At 43.4% G+C, this 22,578-nt stretch overlaps 1 protein-coding gene across 1 annotated transcript; it reads left to right on the top strand.

The window, feature by feature from the left end:
• Positions 1–4,726: 4,726 nt before the first annotated feature.
• MSANTD1 (Myb/SANT DNA binding domain containing 1) lies at positions 4,727–21,418 on the top strand. The gene is made up of 3 exons (XM_056555024.1): positions 4,727–5,276; positions 16,920–17,192; positions 19,683–21,418. The coding sequence occupies exons 1-3, from the start codon at positions 5,023–5,025 to the stop codon at positions 19,918–19,920; spliced, it is 765 nt and encodes a 254-aa protein (XP_056410999.1). The 5' UTR covers positions 4,727–5,022; the 3' UTR covers positions 19,921–21,418.
• Positions 21,419–22,578: the final 1,160 nt, after the last annotated feature.

Genomic DNA, 22,578 nt, shown 5'->3' on the forward strand with positions numbered 1-22,578 from the left:
CCGAAGAGTACGGTCCGGAATCTCAGGGACAGGTGAGTGACACTCACCGGACCACACAGGGCACATTAAACGGCTATCCGCTGCAGATTAAGCAGTCTGCGCTGCCGGTTAGCCGTTTATGCGGTGGTCCCGACATACAGAAGCATAGTATGTTGATGCTGCCATCGTATGTTGAAATTATGATATGTCGGAGCCATCGTAGGTCGGGGATCAATGTATTTCTCGTGGCTGATCCACACCTAAAAGTGTTTTATCATTATTATTATTATAATTATCATTATTTATTTTTATAGCGCTCTTGTTTCCATGGCTACAATACATAACACAGATGCAGGTACAGTGAAGGTGACACAGAGTTGATGACAGACTGATATAGAGGGAGCGAGGGCCCTGCCTACAAGGGCTTCCAATCTACAGGAAGGAGAGGACGGAAACAGTAGGTGAGGGAGACAGCCGGTCATCTGTGAACAGGTAGGGAAGCAGCCATTCATAGTGTAATACAGTGGCAGGAGGGTTATTGTAGGATGTGCTAAAGAGATGTTTTTTGTGAGTTACCTGCTCGTATAGGGATGGGTAACTTTGACTGCCTGGACTGGTGGGGCAGTCAGGGGTTAAGCGTAGGTATCGGACTGACCAGAGGGATTTACCAACAGTGTAAGTGGTGGGTGGTCCCCTCCCTCTGGGTATATAAAAGTTTGTTAGCTCCCCCCATCTCCCTCTTTGTGCCTTACCAGTGTCCCTGGGGAATCTTGCCCTCCCTCCCTATTTTTTTGATGTCTTTATTGTATATTTTCTTTATATATAAAGAACTACACAACTGTATTATACAGCAGTTGATAAGTACTAGAAGGATTAAGATTTTTAAATAGAAGGAATTTACAAATAAGTTTAACTTTCTGGCACCAGTTGATTTTAAAACATTTTTCCCACTGGAGTACCCCTTTAAGGTCCTTTAACTTTTCCTGGTAAGTTTTATCCATGTACTAGTTTAGTAGCTCTTCTCTGAACTTTCTACAAAGCATCTATTTCCTTCTGGAGATACCGTCTCCAGTACTGTGCACAATACTCCAAGTGAGGTTTTAAAGCAGCATGAGCACTTCTCGCTCTACTGCTAATCCCTCTCCCTATAGATCAGTGCTTCTCAATTATTTTCTGTCATGCCCCCCCCCCCCCCCCCCCCCTAGGAAGAAGAAAACATTTCGCGCGCGACTGTAAATAGTATCATTTGTCTATAAAATTGTAAAAAAAGTACACCTCTGCATAACACTGCATCCTTATTAATGTATATGAGGCTCTGTACACTGAGGACAAGCAGGGCTCTGTACACTGACAACAAGCAGGGCTCTGTACACTGAGGACAAGCAGGGCTCTGTACACTGACAACAAGCGGGGCTCTGTATACTGACAACAAGCGGGGCTCTGTACACTGACAACAAGCGGGGCTCTGTACACTGACAACAAGCGGGGCTCTGTACACTGACAACAAGCGGGGCTCTTTACATGGAGGACAAGCAGGGCTCTGTACACTGACAACAAGCGGGGCTCTGTACACTGACAACAAGCGGGGCTCTTTACATGGAGGACAAGCAGGGCTCTGTACACTGACAACAAGCGGGGCTCTGTACACTGACAACAAGCGGGGCTCTTTACATAGAGGACAAGCAGGGCCTGTATGAGAGAGAGCAGGGCGGCGGGCGCACTGCTCGGTGGCACAGTGAACTCCGACATGGTGGGCTGCTGCGCTTAGACGTGAGGTCACGTCTGAACGCAGCAGCGTGCCACACCGGAGTTCAAAGCGCCAGGCAGCCACACTGACAACCCAGGGCCGTAAGTAAGATCCAGCCGTGAGTCGGGCCCCCCTTTACGGAGCCTCGCGCCCCACTATTTGAGAAGCATTGCTATAGATCCATGAGCACTTCTCTCTCTACTGCTAATCCTTCTCCCTATAGACCCAATGAACACTTCCCTCTTTACTGCTGATCCCTCTCCTTATACATCCGTGAGCACTTCACTCTTTCTACTGCTAATACCTCTCCCTATACACCCATGAACACTTTTCTCTCTACTGATAATACCTCTTCCTATACACTCATGAGCACTTTCCTCTCTACTGTGAATACCTCTCCCTATACACCTATAAGCACTTCTCTTTTTCTAGTGATTATGCCTCAACCTACAGTGGGGAAAAAAAGTATTTAGTCAGCCACCAATTGTTCAAGTTCTCCCACTTAAAAAGATGAGAGGGGCCTGTAATTTTCATCATAGGTATACCTCAACTATGAGAGAAATAATGAGAAAAAAATCCATAAAATCACATTGTCTGATTTTTAAAGAATGTATTTGCAAACTAGGTGGAAAATAAGTATTTGGTCAATAACAAAAGTTTATCTCAATACTTTGTTATATCCCTTTGTTGGCAATGACAGAGGTCAAATGTTTTCTGTAAGTCTTCACAAGGTTTTCACACACTGTTGCTGGTATTGTGGCCCATTCCTCAAGGCAGAACTCCTCTAGAGCAGTGATGTTTTGGGGCTGTCGCTGGGCAACACAGACTTTCAACTCCCTCCAAAGGTTTTCTATGGGGTTCAGATTTGGAGACTGGCTAGGCCACTCCAGGACCTTGAAATGCTTCTTACGATGCCACTCCTTCGATGCCCGGGCAGTGTGTTTGGGATCATTGTCACGCTGAAAAACCCAGCCACGTTTCATCTTCAATGCCCTTGCTGATGGAAGGAGGTTTTCATAGGGCCATGATACATGGCCCCATTCATTCCTTCCTTTACATGGATCAGTCGTCCTGGTCCCTTTTCTGAAAAACAGCCCCAAAGCACAGTAGGTATGGTGTTATTTTTGATGCAACTCAGCATTCTTTCTTCTCCAAACACGACAAGTTGAATTTTTACCAAATTTTTACTTTGGTTTCATCTGACCATAACATTCTCCCAAGTCTCTTCTGGATCATCCAAATGCTCTCTAGCAAACTTCAGATTGGCCCGGACATGTACTGGCTTAAGCAGGAAGACACGTCTGGCACTGCATGATTTGAGTCCCTGGAGGTGTAGTGTGTTACTGATGGTAGCCTTTGTTACTTTGGTCCCAGCTCTCTGCAGGTTATTCACTAGGTCCCCCGTGTGGTTCTGGGATTTTTGCTCACCGTTCTTGTGATCATTTTGACACCACGGGCTGATATCTTGCGTGGAGCCCCAGATCGAGGGAGATTATCAGTGGTCTTGTATGTCCTCCATTTCTAATAATTGCTCCCACAGTTGTTTTCTTCACACAAGCTGCTTGCCTATTGCAGATTCATTCTTCCCAGTCTGGTGCAGGTCTACAATTTTGTTTCTGGTGTCCTTCGACAGCTCTTTGGTCTTGGCCATAGTGGAGTTTGGAGTGTGACTGTTAGAGGTTGTGGACAGGTGTCTTTTATACTGATAACAAGTTCAAACAGGCGCCATTAATACAGGTAATGAGTGGAGGACAGAGGAGACTCTTAAAGAAGAAGTTACAGGTCTGTGAGAGACAGAAATCTTGCTTGTTTGTAGGTGACCAAATACTTATTTTACCAAGGAATTTACCAATTAATTCATTAGAAAACCTACAATGTGATTTCATGTATTCTTTCTCCCCATTATGTCTCTCATAGTTGAGATATATCTATGATGAAAATTACAGGCCTCTCATCTTTTTAAGTGGGAGAACTTGCACAATTGTTGGCAGACTAAATACTTTTCCCCCCACTGTACAGTATATATCCATGAGCACTTCTCTCTTTCTACAGATAATACCTCTCACTATTCACCCATGAGCACTTCCCTTTTTTCTACTGCTAATACCTCTTCCTATACACCCATGAGCACTTCCTTCTCGCACTTCTCTTTTTCTACTGCTAATACCTCTCCCTTTACACCCATGAGCACTCCTCTCTTTCTACTGCTAATACCTCTCCCTATACCCCCAAGCATTTTGAGTGATGTTTTGAGCAGAAATTAGTTCTGTTTCTCTATTACTGGATAACCCCTTTGTCCTGTACACGAGTACACAAGTAAACTACCGATTACGTTTGGGTCATTTCCCGCATGTATATTCTTATTTTCTGTATATATATATATATATATATATATATATATATATATGGCAAATAACTCAAACGTAGTCACTAGTTGGAGTCAATGGGGCCTGTGCTAGAACCCCCGCATACACCTCAGCATCCCATAATGGTATACGTGTATATGGAAACGTGACGCGAACACGGTATAAAATGGAATCTTCCTCTCATCATTCCAGAGAGCTCAGTAATCATTGTCGCCATCTTCCTTGACCCCAATAATCAATACAGTAGATAAAGTCATCCACCGACCCCCCCCCCCCCCTCTTCCCCATCCCCCTTATCCTATATTTCTATAGAACCAGTATCCATTCAGCCGCTCACACTTCCTCTTTCATTAACATTCTAACCGGAGAGGTCGCTTTGTGTGTCTTTAGTCTCACAAGAAAAAAAGATAAAGAAAATGGAAAATGCCATAAAGAACTACTTAAAAGCTTCTCGCAGCAAAAAAAGAGGCAATGACCCCCACAAACCGCGCGGATCTTTTATCGCCGCCGCACCATTTTTTTTTTTTTTAAGTGTTTAAAAGCTTTAATATTGAAGGCCTGTCAACTTTGTCCTGATTATTTGGCTTTCAGTTAAAAGGTTTTTGTTGTTGTAGCTTATGCCGCCGCTCTGTTTCTATGGGAACGTGACATCAAGCTGACGTTTTCCTGTTTAAAAGCTTTTAACTAAATTCCAGCCTGTCAGCTGTAGGCCCCATTTTATGCTCTCAGACTTCAATCTGTTGCAAAAGGGTTTCATATGTTCTCTTGTCATTCAAATGCTTCTCCAGCCATACACAGGCACCGGGCCGGCAAAGGAGATAGCAACTTAAATCTTGTCCCTTAGCTGGGGGTGGTGGTGGTGGTGGTATAGAAGGGGTGGGGGAATTCCGTCTCTCTTTTAAAAGCCCTTTCATCTTCTTTCCTCGAGCAATGGCTGCCGCCGAGGTGCCCAGTTACCTGCTCACCTCCCAGAGCGAGAAGCACCGGAGGGCCCGCAACTGGACCGACGCCGAGATGAAGGGCCTCATGTTGGTCTGGGAGGAATTCTTTGAGGAGCTCAAGCAAACTAAGAGGAACGCCAAAGTTTACGAACGCATGGCCAACAAGCTCTTCGAGATGACCGGCGAGCACCGCCACGGCGAGGAGATCAAAATCAAAATTACCAACATGACTTTCCAGTACAGGTGAGTACGGATTAAACCCGCCTCATAGTCCTCATGGTCTAGAGGATTCTGGGATTGAATAGACTTGCATTGAGTCATACTCCCAATCTGTGCCAAAACTACCACTCCCAGCATGTCCGGACAGCCTTCGGCTGTCCGGACATGCTGGGAGTGGTAGTTTTGCCGCGGATAGTGAAAAACACAGAGCTATTTATTAAAAAAAACTGCAATACCGCTCCCGACCTGTAGACAGGTGTGGCGCTGTGTGTGGAAGAGAGCAGCCATGTTTTTTTCCTCTCTTCCAGCAACAACGCCACGTTTGTTTTCAGTTTGAGTGCGGTATTGCTGCTCCGTTACACTGAAGTGAATAGGGCTGAGCTGCAATACCGTGCTCGAACTGTAGACAGGTGTGGCGCTGTGTGTGGAAGAGAGCAGCCATGTTTTTTTTTTCCCTCTCTTCCAGCAACAGCGCCACGTTTGTCTTCAGTTTGAGTGAGGTATTGCTGCCCAGTTACACTGAAGTGAATAGGGCTGAGCTGCAATACCGTGCTCGAACTGTACACAGGTGTGGCGCTGTTTTTTCGGAAGTTATTCTAATCCATTGTCAGAAAAGGGGTTATCAAAGATTAGAAAACAGCGCTACTGTTGTCTTCAGTTTCAATGGGATTCAAAGTTCTAATTGTTTAAATACAGAGGGGGAGATTTATCAAAATCTGTCCAGAGGAAAAGTTGCTGAGTTGCCCCTAGCAACCAATCAGATCGCTTCTTTCATTTTTGAAAAGGCCTGTGAGAAATGAAAGAAGCCATCTGATTGGTTGCTATGGGCAACGCAGCAACTTTTCCTCTGGACAGATTTTAATAAATCTCCCCCCAGTGAACAGCAATACCACATGCGACCTGTAGACAGGTGTGGCGCTACGTTTTAAAGAGAGCAGCCGTGTTTTTCTGATCCCTTTTAAAGGATTAGAAAACAGCGCCACTTTCGTCTTCAGTTTGAGTGCGGTATTGCTGCTCAGTCCTAGAGATTTAAACACAGCTGTGCCGCAATACCACACATGACCTGTAGACAGGTGTGGCGCTGTGTTTAAAAGTGAGCCACCATGTTTTTCCCAACCTTATTAGAAAATAGGTTTTCAGTTATTAAAGAAACAGCTGCTTTCTTCCAGCAACAGGGCCGCATTTGTCTTCAGTTTGAGTGCGGTATTGCTAATTAGTTACACTGAAGTGAATAGGGCTGAGCTGCAATACCGCACTTCACCTGTAGACAGGTGTGGCGCTGTTTTTGGAAGAGAGTAGCTATGTTTTTCCAAACCTTCGCAGAGAATGGGATATCAAGAATTAAAGACACAGCTGCTTCCTTCCAGCAACAGCGCCACATTTGTCTCCAGTTTGAGTGTTGTATTGCCGCTCAGTTACACTGAAGTAAATAGGTCTGGGCTGCAATAACACACCTGACCTGTAGACAGGTGAGGCGCTGTTAATGGAACAGAGCAGCCATTTTTTTAAATCCCTTTTTAGAAATGGGGTTATGAAGGATTAAAAAAAAAAAAAACTGCAGCTTTTTTCAGCAACAGCGCCGCTTTTGTCTTCAGTTGGATTAAGGTATTGCTGCTCAGTTCCAATTATTTAAATATGGCTGAACTGCAATCCTGTGCTCAAACTGTAGGCAGGTGTGGCACTGTTTTTAGAAGAGAACAGACCATGTTTCCTATTCCCTTTATAGAAACGGGGCTATCAACAATTAGAAGAACATAGCTGCTTTCTTCCTTAGACAGCGCCACTTTTGTCTTCAGTTGTAGTGTGGTATTGCTAGTCAGCTTCAATGATTCAAATACGGCTGAGCCGCAATGCCACACACGACCTGCAGGTAGGTGTAGTGCTGTTTTTGAAAAAGAGCAGCCATATTTTTACTAATCTTTACTTATAAAGGGGGTTATCGAGGTTTAGAAAAACAGCTGCATTTTTCAGGAACAGCACCACTCTTGTCCTCCAGTTTGAGTGCGGTATTGCTGCTCAGTTCCAATTATTTAAATATGGCTGAGCCGCAATACCACACACAGCCTTTATACAACACAATATCACACACAGCCTTTACACGACACAATACCACACACAGCCTTTATACAACACAATATCACACACACAGCCTTTACACGACACAATACCACACACAGTCTTTATACAACACAATATCACACACACAGCCTTTATACAACACAATATCACACACAGCCTTTACACGACACAATACCACACACAGTCTTTATACGACACAATATCACACACACAGCCTTTACACGACACAATATCACACACAGCCTTTACACGACACAATACCACACACAGTCTTTATACAACACTATCACACACACAGCCTTTACACGACACAATATCACACACAGCCTTTACACTACACTATACCACACACAGCCTTTACACGACACAATATCACACACAGCCTTTACACTACACTATACCACACACAGCCTTTACACAACACAATACCACACACAGTCTTTGTACAACACAATATCACACACACAGCCTTTACACGACTCAATATCACACACAGCCTTTACACTACACTATACCACACACAGCCTTTACACGACACAATATCACACACAGCCTTTACACTACACTATACCACACACAGCCTTTACACAACACAATACCACACACAGTCTTTGTACAACACAATATCACACACACAGCCTTTACACGACTCAATATCACACACAGCCTTTACACGACTCAATACCACACACAGCCTTTACACAACTCAATACCACACACAGCCTTTACACGACACAATACCACACACAGCCTTTACACGACACAATACCACACACAGCCTTTACACGACTCAATACCACACACAGCCTTTACACAACACAATACCACACACAGTCTTTATAACACAATATCACACACACAGCCTTTACACGACTCAATACCACACACAGCCTTTACACAACTCAATACCACACACAGCCTTTACACGACACAATACCACACACAGCCTTTACACGACACAATACCACACACAGCCTTTACACGACACAATACCACACACAGCCTTTACACGACTCAATACCACACACAGCCTTTACACTACACTATACCACACACAACCTTTACACTACACAATACCACAAACAACCTTTACACTACACTATACCACACACAACCTTTACACAACACAATATCGCACACAACCTTTACACAACACAATACCGCACACAACCTTTACACAACACAATACCACACACAACCTATACACAACACAATACCACGCACAACCTTTACACAACACAATACCACACACAGCCTTTACACAACACAATACCACACACGACCTTTACACAACAGAATACCCCACACAGCCTTTACACAACACAATACCACACACAGCCTTTACACAACACAATACCACACACAGCCTTTATACAACATAATACCACACACAACCTTTACACAATACCACACACAGCCTTTACACAACACAATGCCACACACAGCCTTTACACAACACAATACCACACACATCCTATACACAACACAATACCACACACAACCTTTACACAACACAATACCACACACACCCTATACACAATACCACACACAGCCTTTACACAACACAATGCCACACACAGCCTTTACACAACACAATGCCACACACAGCCTTTACACAACACAATGCCACACACAGCCTTTACACAACACAATGCCACACACAACCTTTACACAACACAATACCACACACAACCTTTACACAACACAATACCACACTCAACACCACACACAACCTATACATAACACAATACCACACACAACCTTTACACAACACAATACCACACACACCCTATATACAACACAATACCACACACCCTATACACAACAGAATACCACACACAAACTTTACACACACAATACCACACACAGCCTTTACACAACACAATACCACACACAGCCTTTACACAACACAAAACCACACACAACCTTTACACAACACAATACCACACACACACCCTATATACAACACAATACCACACACCCTATACACAACAGAATACCACACACAGCCTTTACACAACACAATACCACACACAGCCTTTACACAACACAAAACCACACACAACCTTTACACAACACAATACCACACACAACCTTTACACAACACAATACCACACACAACCTTTACACAACACAATACCACACACAACCTTTACACAACACAATACCACACACAACCTATACACAACACAATACCACACACAGCCTTTACACAACACAATACCACACACAGCCTTTACACAACACAATACCACACACAGCCTTTACACAACACAATACCACACACAGCCTTTACACGACACAATACCACACACAACCTTTACACAACACAATACCACACAGAGCCTTTACACGACACAATACCACACACAACCTTTACACAACACAATACCACACACAACCTTTACACGACACAATTCCACACACAGCCCTTTACACAACACAATACTACAAACAACCTTTACAAAACACAATACAACACACAAAACCTCTAAACAACACAATACCACACACAACCTTTACACAACACAATACAGCACACAACCTTTACACAACACAATACCACACACAAGCTTAAGATAGGTGTAGTGATGTTTTTGGAAGAGAGCAGCCATGTTTTTAAAATCTTTTCTTAAAAAGGGTTTCTCAGCGATTAGAAAAACACAGCTGTTTTCTTCCAGAAACAGCACCACACTTGTCCTCAGTTTGAGTGCGGTATTTCAGCTCAGTTCCAGTGAACAGGGATGAGCCGCAATACTGCACACAGCCTGTAGACAAGTGTGGCGCTGTTTTTGCAAGAGAATAGCCACATTTTTCTAATTCTCTCATGAAAAGGGGTTATCTAGGACTAGAAAAACATAGCAGCTTTCTTCTACAACAGCCCCATGCTTGTCCTCTGTTACCCCACACAGCCTGTCAACACGTGTGGCACTGTTTTTGAAAGAGAGCAGAAACGTTTTTTAATTGACTTTATGCCACTTTTTAGGCTGCACATGGTCTGTTTCACGTCATTTACATTTTGGGAATCATGGGTGGAAACTGGCCTTATGCTATCGGTCAGCTCATAATAGGGCACCCTTTACATACTTCCAATTGCGACCATAATTGTGATCAATAAATGTATTAGTTTAGTCCCTACATGCAATCTAATAGGCAGTAGGAAGATGACAGCAGCTTTTAAGGTAACAGTGGGGCCCTTTAACTGCTGGGCCCTATGTGGGTGGCTGGGCCCTACTGTGTCCCCTACTAAAATTTTATGTGGCGCTATTCCTATTCATTACACCTATCCATTTAATTGTCCTATGTGCCACATACATTGGTTCCTAAATTATATCTAGATCTCTGACCCCGATCTCTTCAATATTATCATTTCAATATCTATTAAATATGGTCGGGACTTGAGAACCAAAATTGTGGAAAAATATCAACAATCTCAAGGTTACAAGTCCATCTCCAGAGATCTAGATTTGCCTTTGTCCACAGTGCGCAAAATTATCAAGAAGTTTGCAACCCATAGCACTGTAGCTAATCTCCCTGGGCATGGACAGAAGAGAAAAATTGATGAAAGGTGTCAATACAGGATAGTCCAGATGGTGGATAAGCAGCCCCAAACAAGTTCCAAAGATATTTAAGCTGTCCTGCAGGCTCAGGGAGCATCAGTGTCAGCGCGAACTATCTGACGACATTTAAATGCAATGAAACGCTATGGAAGGAGACCCAGGAGGACCCCACTGCTGACAGAGAGACATAAAAAAGTCTATGGAAAATATATGTTACTGCATAACTTCCAAACGGCTGGAGATATTTCGATAATACTTGGTCACATGTTACTTATATGTCCACTTAAAATATAGGATATAGGATAGGAGGTCGGGATAGTTCGAGATCGGAGGTCGGGATAGGAGGGCGAGATAGGAGGTTGGGATAGGAGGTTGGGATAGGAGGTTGGGATAGGAGGTTGGGATAGGAGGTTGGGATAGGAGGTTGGGATAGGAGGTTGGGATAGGAGGTCGGCATAGGAGGACGGGATAGGAGGTCGGGATAGGAGGTCGGGATAGGAGGTCGGAATATGAGGACGGGATATGAGGACTGTTGGCAGTAGATAAGCAGCACGAGAAGGCGGGTTCCCCTGCACGCAGACTCAGTAAAAGTCCTCAAAGGATTTCGATCTTCAATTCCATGAAACAGCAGATGTAATGTTTCGGGTTGTTTGGATGCCCGTAGACTTTACCCAGAGCGGCCTCATTACTATAGGATTGTAAAAAGGAAATCTATGTTACCCCAAATTTAACGCAAGTGAAGCCGTGGGCAAAAGCTAGTCTTATATATAAAAGGAGAAGACCTGACTCACTGACTCATCAACGCCCAGCCTAAACCCTTGGACCTAGAAAGCTGAATTTTTGCACAGGTGTTGTTTTTAAGACATAGACAAGGAATAAGAAAGGATTCTTCGAAATTCCACCCTTTAAAGTCCCATACAAATCTATGGGAAATATATGTTACTGTATAACTTCTAAACGGCTGGAGATATTTCGATAATAATACTTGGTCACACGTTACTTATATGTCCACTTAAAATATAGGATAGCTAATTTAACCCTTAACTACCCCCATTTGTGAGGGTCAGGGTTTTTGTTTAAAGTCCCATGCAAAACAATGGGAAATGTTCCCACATAACTTCCGTACGGCTGGAGATATTTCAATACCTGGTGCACATATTACAGGTCGGGATATGAGGACAGGATGAGAGGTTGGGATATGAGATCGAGATAGGAGGTCGAGATAGCAGGTCGAAATAGGAGGTCAAGATAGGAGGACGGGATGATCGGGATAGGAGGTGAAAATAGGAGGATGGGATATGAGGTCGAGATAGGAGGTCGATATTGGAGGACGGGATAGGAGGTCGAGATGGGATAGGAGGTCGAGATAGGAGGACGGGATAGGAGGTCGGGATAGGAAGACGGGATAGGAGGACGGTATCGGAGGTCGAGATAGGAGGAAAGGATAGGAGGTCGGGATAGGTCGAGATAGGAGGATGGGATAGGAGGACTGGGTGGGAGGTCGGGATAGGAGGACAGGATAGGAGGTTGTGATAGGAGGAAGTGATAGGAGGACGGGGTAGGAGGTCGAGATAGGAGGTCGAGATAGGAGGACGGGATAGGAGGTCGGGATAGGAGGTAAAGATAGGAGGTCGGGATATGAGGTTGAGATAGGAGGACGGGATAGGAGGTCAAAATAGGAGGATGGGATAGTAGGACGTGATAGGAGGTTGAGATAGGAGGATGGGATATGAGGACTGTTGGCAGTAGATAAGCAGCGCGAGAAGGCGGGTTCCCCTGCACGCAGACTCGGTAAAAGTCCTCAAAGGATGTCGATCTTCAATTCCATGAAACAGCAGATGTAATGTTTCAGGTTTTTGGATGCCCGTAGACTTTACCCAGAGCGGCCTCATTACTATAGGATCGTAAAAAGTGGGGTCACGGCCAGTTCACCAAGGGGCTTGCTCCTCTGACTGCAGTTCATACCCACAATTTGCTCTGTTCTGTCATAGTTTGTCGGCATCCATGATATAAGCTGCAGGTACTTGCAGTGTCGTTACGATGCTCACGATATTGGAAAGAAGTAAAAAAACAAAAACAACATGCTTTTAGAATACAGTACATACACTAGTTGCATTTACGCTGTACATATAATCATGGGTTTTACTGTACATACGCTCAGCTTCATATGCTTATAATTTTTATACCTTACATATGCTAGCAGTTGTTATAGTATACATAGGTTTGTACCAGTTGTACTGTGCATGCATTTGTACCATATATACTGTATATGCACTTGTACTGTTTATACTCATACACTAGTGTCATTTATACGGTTCACATGCTTATAGCTGTTACTGTACATCCACTCATAATTTTACTGTACATACCCTCGTGGCAATACTGTACATATGTTCATAGCTTATGTTGTAAATACGCTCATAGCTTCATACTGTACACACGCTCGTAGCTTATATTGTAAATACGCTCGTAGTTTTTCATACTGTCTGTCCGTAAATTAATAGCTTTTATAGCTTTATTTCATTCACGCTTTAGTAGCATTTACACCATGCATACGATCATGGCTTATACTGTGCTCATGTTCATAGCATTCATATCATACACTCGTTCTTAACATTTGATGCATACGTACATAGCTTTTATTCACGCATATGTCCATAGGATTTATCATGTATACGTGCATAGTGTCAATATCATGTATTTTTTCACGGTACAGACCCTAGTTGCATTAATACTTTGAATGCGCTCGACGTTTTAATGTACATATGCTGGTAGCTTCATACTGTACTACGCTAGCAGTTATTCTGTACATGCGCTGGTACCAGTCATACTGTACATACACTTGCACCATTTATACTGTACATACATCAGTAGTGGTTATACTGTATATACGCTTTACCATTTATACTGTACATGCATCAGTTATCCGGTATATATGCTGGTAACATTCATACTGTACATGCATCAGTTATATGGTATATACGCTTGTACCATTTATACTGTACCTACAACAACAGTTATACTGCATGTACGCTTGTACCTTTTTGTACTGTACGCATATAAGTAAGGATTTGTGTGCAGTGCATGCGGTCTTAGTATCTATCTACATGCAGTACATACGATCATAGTATTTATGGCATCCTTCCGTTTCATGCGCTAATGGCATTTATACTATCTCTACGCTCATGACATCCATACTATCATACGCTTATGGCTTTACACTGTTCATACGCTCATGGCATGTACACTATTCATAGGCTGTGGTTGTTATATTATGCATACACTTACGGCAGTTCTACTACTCATACGCTCATAGTAGTTATGTTGTTTCGTACGGTCATGGTATCTATACTCTTCTTGCACTATTTGTACACTCCCTGCTTTCATTCTGATCATAATTGTGGTATGTATACTATTTAAAGTTAAAGTTTATTATTTTTAATCTGGCAGCCCGAACATAGTGGATAACATTTTTTTTTACTGAAGTTCTCCTTCAGGGTACGTTCACACGCTCGTAACTAGCAGCCGGTATCCCACTGAAGAAAAAACGCTGCAAACCTGCCACTATTACGGACTAAGTGCACGGTAGCGTAACTCGCAGTGGAAACCTACTGTTAGTTACGGACGTGTGAACGGTCTCTTAAACACAGAAACTATTTACAATAGATCTTAGATTTGGAACCAGATATGTTTGTGATATGGCCTAAGAGGCTTTTTCCCTCATTGGAATCTCGGGCCGTATTCACATGGTGCGTGATCAGTAACCGGGAGCTGTGTATTCTGTATCACAAAACAGAGGAAACCAGGAAAATCTTTGGTCACGCAATTCGGGGGCCCCATATTTAATTTTGCCCAGGGCCACACTTAGTCTAAAACCGGAGCTGGTTGCAGTAATGTGGCTGTATTCCCGTAAACTCTGCGTTTCCCAGTGTAGAAAATGGGACTTTACCACAACTTGCAAGCGATGCCATGGACCGCTTTTAATACATGTACTTACTGTCTACTCCATGTCTAATGACTACAAGTCTAATGACTACAAATAGTAAAAGTAAAAAAAAAAAAAGAAATCAGCTCGCTTGTTTCATTTTTAACAAGGCCTCTGAAAAATGAAAGAAGCGATCTGATTGGTTGCTATGGGCAACTGGGCAACTTTTGCTATTTGCTTACAGCTGTGTAAGGGTCTATTCAGACGGCAGAATTTTCGCTTCCAGAGTTCTATGGGATTCCGCAATCCCATTCGCACTTCTGAATTTCCGATCAAAAAAAAAATTTCACAAGTGTGAACGGGAGTGCGGAATCCGATAAAGGTCTATGGGCTTTACTTTGAGGCGGAATTCCGCAAGTGATAATTCTGCCGTGTGAATAGACCAGCGGTCTTCAAACTGTGGCCCTCCAGCTGTTGCAAAACTACAACTCCCAGCATGCCCGGACAGCCAACGGCTGTCCGGGCATGCTGGGAATTGTAGTTTTGCAACAGCAGGAGGGCCACAGTTTGAAGATCACTGGAATAGACCCTAACTGAGATATTAGGGGGAATTTCTCATTGTACGTAGACTATATTTTTGCTCTAAATTTGTCGCAGTTACTTTTTTGCTACTTTTCAAGTAGACGGTTTTCTCATGGTTGTATAGGTAAAAAAAATAAAAATCAAGTTGTTTTTATGCACTGGTCATAAATATATCATGTGCGACTTTTGGTGAAAAGTCGCAAATAAGTCACAGAGGAAGAACCATACAAAGTGGTGTAAAAGGTGTAATAAAAAAAATAAATAAAAAAAAGAGTACCCGCACCATATTTATCACATGACATGCGACTGTTTAATTTAATGCATGCGCTAATTACCACCAAACAAATAAAAAGTGTAGGAAAATCATTCACCAACACAACTATTAATAGATTCTCCCCATTACCTTTCCCTGTAAGGCTGGGTTCACACCATGTTTTGTTAAATACGGTTCCCGTATACTGCTTGGAAGAGGGGGCGGGGCTTAATCGCGGCACCCGCACTCAGCCGTATTCGGGAACCGTATTTAATGTATGTCTATGAGCCGACCGGAGTGAACCGCAGCCTCCGGTCGGCTTCGTTTTTGGCCGTATGCGGTTTCCCGACCGCAGGCAAAAACGTGGCCGACCGCGTTTTTGCCTACGGTCGGGAAACCGCATACGGCCGAAAACGAACCCGACCGGAGGCTGCGGTTCCCTCCGGTCGGCTCATAGACATACATTAAATACGGTTCCCAATTAAGGCTGCGTGCGGGCGCCACGATTAAGCCCCGCCCCCCTCCTCCCAGCCGTATGCGGGAACCGTATTTAACAAAACGTGGTGTGAACCCAGCCTAAGGCTGCATTCACACCTCGTTTTGAGCCTACGGTTGCCGGCTGGAGGCAGGGAAAACTGGGCGCTCCCGTACCCCAGCCGGACCAGCGCTGAAATCCATTTACTTTCATGAGCCGACCGGAGTCAAATGGTGACTCCGGTCGGCTGATTTTTGACCCGTGTCTGGTTTTGTGACCGGACCTAAAACCGTGGTATACTATGGTTTTAGGTCCGGTCAGAAAACCGGATGCGGGTCAAAAATGAGCCAAACGAAGTCACTGTTTGACTCCGTTCGGCTCATTAAAGTAAATGGATTTCAGCGCCGGTCCGGCTGGGGTACGGGAGCTCCCGGTTTTCCCCGCCCCCAGCCGGATCCGGCAACCGTAGGCTGAAAACGAGGTGTGAATGCAGCCTAATCCTGCCTGTGGACGCAATGGCTGCTGACCCTGCAGTGCACGCAGCACAAGCTGAAGTGTGTCCTGCAGGGATGTGCACAGGTTGACTAGAAAGGGGCCTTGAGCCCCGGCCCTTTTAACATTCCTCTTGGTCAGTCTTGCATCATTATGTGGGCATTTATATAAATAATTATGAGAAGTTCCCATTTTTATTTCAGCCCCTGCCCCCCAAATGTCTGTGCACGTCCCGGATGTCATTTTTAGAAACGCAATACGTTATTTTATTATGACTCCTATTTATTATGTCCTCCTATAGGAAACTGAAATGTATGACAGATGGAGAGTCCGTTCCCCCCGACTGGCCTTACTTTAAGACCATTGACCGGATCTTGTCTAAACTTCCAGAAGTGAGTGATGGAAAGTTACAGCCTGGGCCTTCTACCTCTCAAACTGAGGCCTCCCAGTCCCCGTCTACAAAGTCCACCCCTCTCTACCTTCCTTATCACCAGTTCACATACGAAGAAAGAGAAGGATATTTTGAAGATGACAATTCGGAGAGCTCAACAAGCCTGCAATCCTACAAACCGAGGTAAGTTACCAGAAAGTCACTATTGTTGGTAGGTCAGCATTGGGAGAGTCCACTTCATAGACATAAACATCCCAAGGGTTCACACACAGTTTTTTTTTTTACACAAATTAATTATTTTAAAAAAAGCGTGAATTTCCTGGGCATGAATTGGCTAGAATTAATGGCGCTTATTCGTGTATATGACCTCTGTCAAATCTTTAGCATACACCACAGTAGAAATTTGTGTGTGCTTCAGATTAAAGGGGTTTTCCCACCTCCTGTTTTCATGGGGGTCCTGCATCGTGCCCACTGACACTTCCTGCTTCCAGCAGGGTGGGCCATTCATGCTTGAGTGATGGTTCAGGTAAGCAGCACTCTGGTGACGTCATGGCTTCTTGCCGAACGTGTGCATTCTCGATGCTGCTATGGAAACCACTCATAGGTTTGGGCCCCACAGAAGTGATTTGCACCAGCCGTTTCATTCCAAGGGATCGTACAAGACATGGTAATTGCTGTTATGACGCTATATTATCCTCCCAGTCCCACACTACATAACACTACTGTTGTCCTTACTTGCGGCCTCTTACCCCACCAGCACCACCATAACCACCTGCCTGCAATGTGCAGAAGGGAAGTGACATGACTGGAGCGGTGGCCAGCAACCTAGGCATTGAGCTGTTTATAAGGGGAGGAAATATTGGGCATAAAGGAGAAAGAGGCACATTTGATTAATAAAAGTATTTGCAAAAATATTTTACTTGATGTGTTCTAGAAGTTTAAGTTCGTTGCCTTTTTTGAGATTGGAATACCCCTTTAATTCCTGTCTACTTTAAATATATTTTTTAAACAGGAAATAAAACAGGTACAGTAATAACACGACAAGCTGATAACAGAGGTACAATATGACGGAAGTGAAAAACAATATAGATTTTTTCTTAAAGTAATACGGTCAATGGTTTTTACTATTCATATCCAGGGTTAATATAAAAATATTGTTGTTGCCCTTGACAAATAGACATCATTTTATTTGCCGGATCACTAAAACGTGGTGTGAATGCACCGTCACCGCTTTACTCTCATCATAAATGGAGAAAAACTCAACTATTGTAAATTGCTTAATAATCAGGGGTCAAGTCCTGGGGGAAAAAGCGAGGGAACTCACCCTAGATTTCCACTTAAAGGGGTACTAGACATCTTATACCCTAAGATAAGATGGCTGATCCCGGGTGTCCCACCGCTGGGGAACCACACGTTCTCCCTGTGGCCCCCGGCGTTCGTTTAGAGTGTTGGGTGCAGCAACAGAGGCTCATGACTCACGGTCACGGCCCAAGTCTATGGGAGGGGGCGTTGAGGGGGCATTACTGTGATGTCACGAGCCTCTGCCCTGCATCACCAGTCATCCGGCACGGAGCGAAGTTCGCTCTGTGCACCTGATGTCTGGGGTGCCGCAGTCGAGACCCCGCGATCAGACATCTTATCCCCTATCCTTCGGAAAGGGGAAGACATGTCTAGGGGCAGAGTAAGGGCTGGTCCTGCAGGACTCCTGCTAATGGGAACTGTGTTCCTGCTGTGGGAAAAGTGCAGGAACTCCGTTCCCATGAGTTCCTGCAGGACTTGAGTCCTGTTAATAATGTATTATTGTTTTAACCAAGTTAACCCCTAAGGACCAAGGCCAGACCTAGGGGTATTCGACCTTTACTGTTGCACAAAACACATCAGTCAGTCCTGTGGGAATATAACCAGAAATGAAATGTGTATTACTGCTATTAGATTACTTTATGTATAAAATGTTCATTTGGTCACTGTATGGTACTATAATTTGAGAAGTGTTTGGTGGCATTGTAGGCACTACTTAGATCAATCAGAGTATAGTAGTGGCTGCGTTCTGTAGAACTATAATGTAGACAACTATATGGAAGTGTTATTTAGCCAAGTTATGGCACTGTTATTGGGCACCATATTGGATGATCTCATACATCATATAGGACACTTTTCAACATAAATTGTCCTGCCAAAGATTCTACTGACTCTCATATAACATATCAATGGAAGCAAACTGCATATCTACAGTGTGTGTATATATATATATATATATATATATATATATATGTACATCCTCAAAGAAATGCAGCACTATTTCACCAATCTGTTTCTGGTGCCAGCCCCCTTATTGTATTGGGGGTGTCTAAAATCCAATGCAAGTCTATGGGATTTCTAGACTGCCAGTACATTTCCTGATTGCATTTCTCTTGGGCTGCCAAGATTGCCCAGGACTTTAAAACATCATGCCGACTGTCTGGCAGGCAGGTGCAGAGAATAGTGCAGAAGACGGAATATGAGCTCGGGATATGAGCATGAGAGCTTTTTCTTTCCCACAAGGTTTAGGTAGGAAGACCTCACACTACTAAATCTTGCAGGTTCTAAAATAAACTCAAGAATACAGTATATGTTCTTCCATATATCTGTAGTAACATTTTTATATAGCAACTTTTTTTTTTTGTACTGCTTCAGGTCTGGTGAGAGGGCCAAGAAAAGGAAACTGCAAAGTTGTAGCTTTAAGAAGAAGAAGTTAAAGATAATGGAGAACATGTTAGAGGAACATAAGAGGCTGAGCCGAGCAATGGAGGAAACCTGTCGGGAAGTAAGACGAATCTTGGACCAGCAGAACATCATTCAAGTGCAAAGTCTGCAGCTCCAGGAGAGGATGATGAATCTTCTAGAGAGAATGATCAATAAATCTTCTCCTTAAATTTACTAGACGATCTACCAGATCTTATGGCTCAAGCGCCACCACATATCTCCTCGTCCCTGTGCCTTTGGGCCTTTTATTGTTGCTGGTAGGACCGTGGACCCCAGGAGGATGGATTCTTTGAGGAGGATCAGTGGAAAAGGCCTCAGGGATGTGTTGGTCTGCAAAGACGATAGAGCACTATGTGGAATATTATAGTACAAATCACGTGTGAGATTTTAGAAGTTAAGGTCACTCCACTGCAGGGACCCTATAAATATAATTGATGCACTTGTATATTCCTATGCAGAAGTTATGCTAACATCTCATGCTGAATTCTTCAGAAGGGGAGAGACCAGGTTGCCGAGCACCATTTGATTTCCTGCCTGGGTGACCATAATTTGGGTACATGTTGCTGTGTGTACTGAAGTGGTCACAGGTTCTATCTAAATAAGAGACTGGCTCTCCATGCTACACATGTTTGTGTTTCTCTTTCGTGTTACAGAAAAGAGGAGAAATTTGCCAAAAACAAACAGAGACTTTGGCCCAGATTTATAAATATATTGCCTGAAACCCAAACTGTTTGCCCATAGCAGCCAATCATGGCCATCAGCATGGCTATTTTCTTCTATAAATACTGCCACACAGGGCCAGGAAAGGGTATTTTGGTGCCCCAGGCAGATATGGCAAATGGTACCCCCACCCCATCCTTATGCAACTTGCCATAACTCCTGTTCTACAGGGCCCTACAAGTGGCATTGCTATGGCATAGCTATAAAAAAATATGTAAGGGCTCTACTAGATGGCCGGACTGGCCCTGTAAACTATCACCGATCTCATAGACTGACACTGGTTTACACAGCATGTGAGACAGCTTGATGGGGGATGGCATAAATGACCGCTGGATTGATCATGCGACCCTTTACAGTTATCAGCCGTCGCCCACATATACCCTATAACATGGGGATATGTGCGGCTGATGGCCAATGATTTTTAGTGATACAAAATGAGCCAATTAACCGACAAACAATTTGCTGGTTCCTTAAATGATCTTTGGCCCTATTACGTAGGGAGATGTCAGCCTGTTAAGCTAATAGACCTCCTCTATAATAGGGCCCTAACACCCCCTTAAAAAATCATACATACTTACTGTATAAAGTATGTGTATCTCTAAGACAGCATACAAAAAAAAGCGCGAGCAGCACTCTATTATATGGAATTCCATGCCAATAATCCAGACCAAAGAGAGGGATCCCCAGTATATACATAAGAGACATGATCGCAGCACTTCAAAATATGTGGAAAACACATAAGCATAAGGTGCTGCACCTATTGTAGAGGCTTCTGAATGCTGTCCATAATGTAAACCCATGTAGCTGCCATTTTTTGCTATGTAACAGCAGAAAGAATTGTGATGACTAAAGCATACAATGACATAACATCTTATTGCTTTGTATATGCAGTGTAAGCTATTTTAAAGGGGAACTCCTCTGGAAAACTATTTTTTTAATCAACTGGTGCCAGAAAGTTAAACAGATTTGTAAATTACTTCTATTTAAAAATCTGAATCCTTCCAGTACTTATCAGCTCCTGTATGCTCTAGAGGAAGATCTTTTCTTTTTGAATTTCTTTTCTGTCTGACCACCGTGCTCTCTGCTGACACCTGTCCATTTTAGGAACTGTCCAGAGTAGAAGCAAATCCGCATAGCAAACCTATCCAGCTCTGGACAGTTCCTGACAGGTGTCAGCAGAGAGCACTGTGGTCTGACAGAAAGAAAATTCAAAAAGATAAGCACTTCCTGTGGAGCATACAGCAGCTGATAAGTACTGGAAGGATTAAGATATTTAAACAGAAGTAATTTACAAATCTGTTTAACTTTCTGGCACCAGTTGATATAACATCTTTTTTTCCAGTGGAGTACCCCTTTAAAGATGTCAAGTTTCATGCAGTTTACTACTTCTACTAAGATGCTTCTCACTAAAAGAATCCACTATTGTGCACTTTGCATTGAATCCTATAAGATATACCTATAGCCTATATCTAACAAATATTTATATTTATAAGCCGTGTAACACTACACTAATAGATCTCTGCTTGCTGTTACTTTAACGGCATAATTATTTAAGGGATATTCCAGGATTTTTTTTTCTTCATCCTTTGAGCCCATGATGTTAAGTTATAATACAGTGTGATATGTTTCGATTACCTCTGTGTGCCACATTGTCCTATTTTCATGCACAGGACCCACACCCGGAAGTGCTGCAGTGTACAAGTCTTTTTATTTTACTGTTGTCTCTGACCTTTCCCAGCATTCCATGGTCAGAGACAATATGTCATAAGTCACATGGTCTCTAGGGGTGTGGCTATGGATACCAGAGTGGAATAGGTTTACAGAAGTAATGCGATCCACCCACCCACTGCAGTATAGGCACACCCCCTGGAGACCAAATGACTTATAACATATTGTCTCTGACCGCATGGAATGCTGGGAAAGGTCAGAAACAACAGTAAAATAAAAAGACTTTCACCACAGCCCTTCAGGTTGTGGGTCCTGTGCATAAAAAGTGAACAAAGCCGCGCACGGAGATAATAAAAGAATATTACACAGTATTTTAACTTGCCATCATTGACTCAAAGGATGAAGAAAAAAAACACGGAGTACCCCTTTAAGGCCCCAT

The sequence above is a fragment of the Hyla sarda genome, chromosome 1 (assembly GCF_029499605.1).
Source record: "Hyla sarda isolate aHylSar1 chromosome 1, aHylSar1.hap1, whole genome shotgun sequence".
NCBI classification, from domain to species: domain Eukaryota; kingdom Metazoa; phylum Chordata; class Amphibia; order Anura; family Hylidae; genus Hyla; species Hyla sarda.

Coding starts and splice junctions, on each gene's coding strand:
- MSANTD1 (XM_056555024.1), top strand. CDS start 5,023: ATGGCTGCCGCCGAGGTGCCCAGTTACCTGCTCACCTCCCAGAGCGAG. Junction 5,277..16,919: donor AACATGACTTTCCAGTACAG/GTGAGTACGGAT, acceptor GTCCTCCTATAG/GAAACTGAAATGTATGACAG. Junction 17,193..19,682: donor CTGCAATCCTACAAACCGAG/GTAAGTTACCAG, acceptor GTACTGCTTCAG/GTCTGGTGAGAGGGCCAAGA.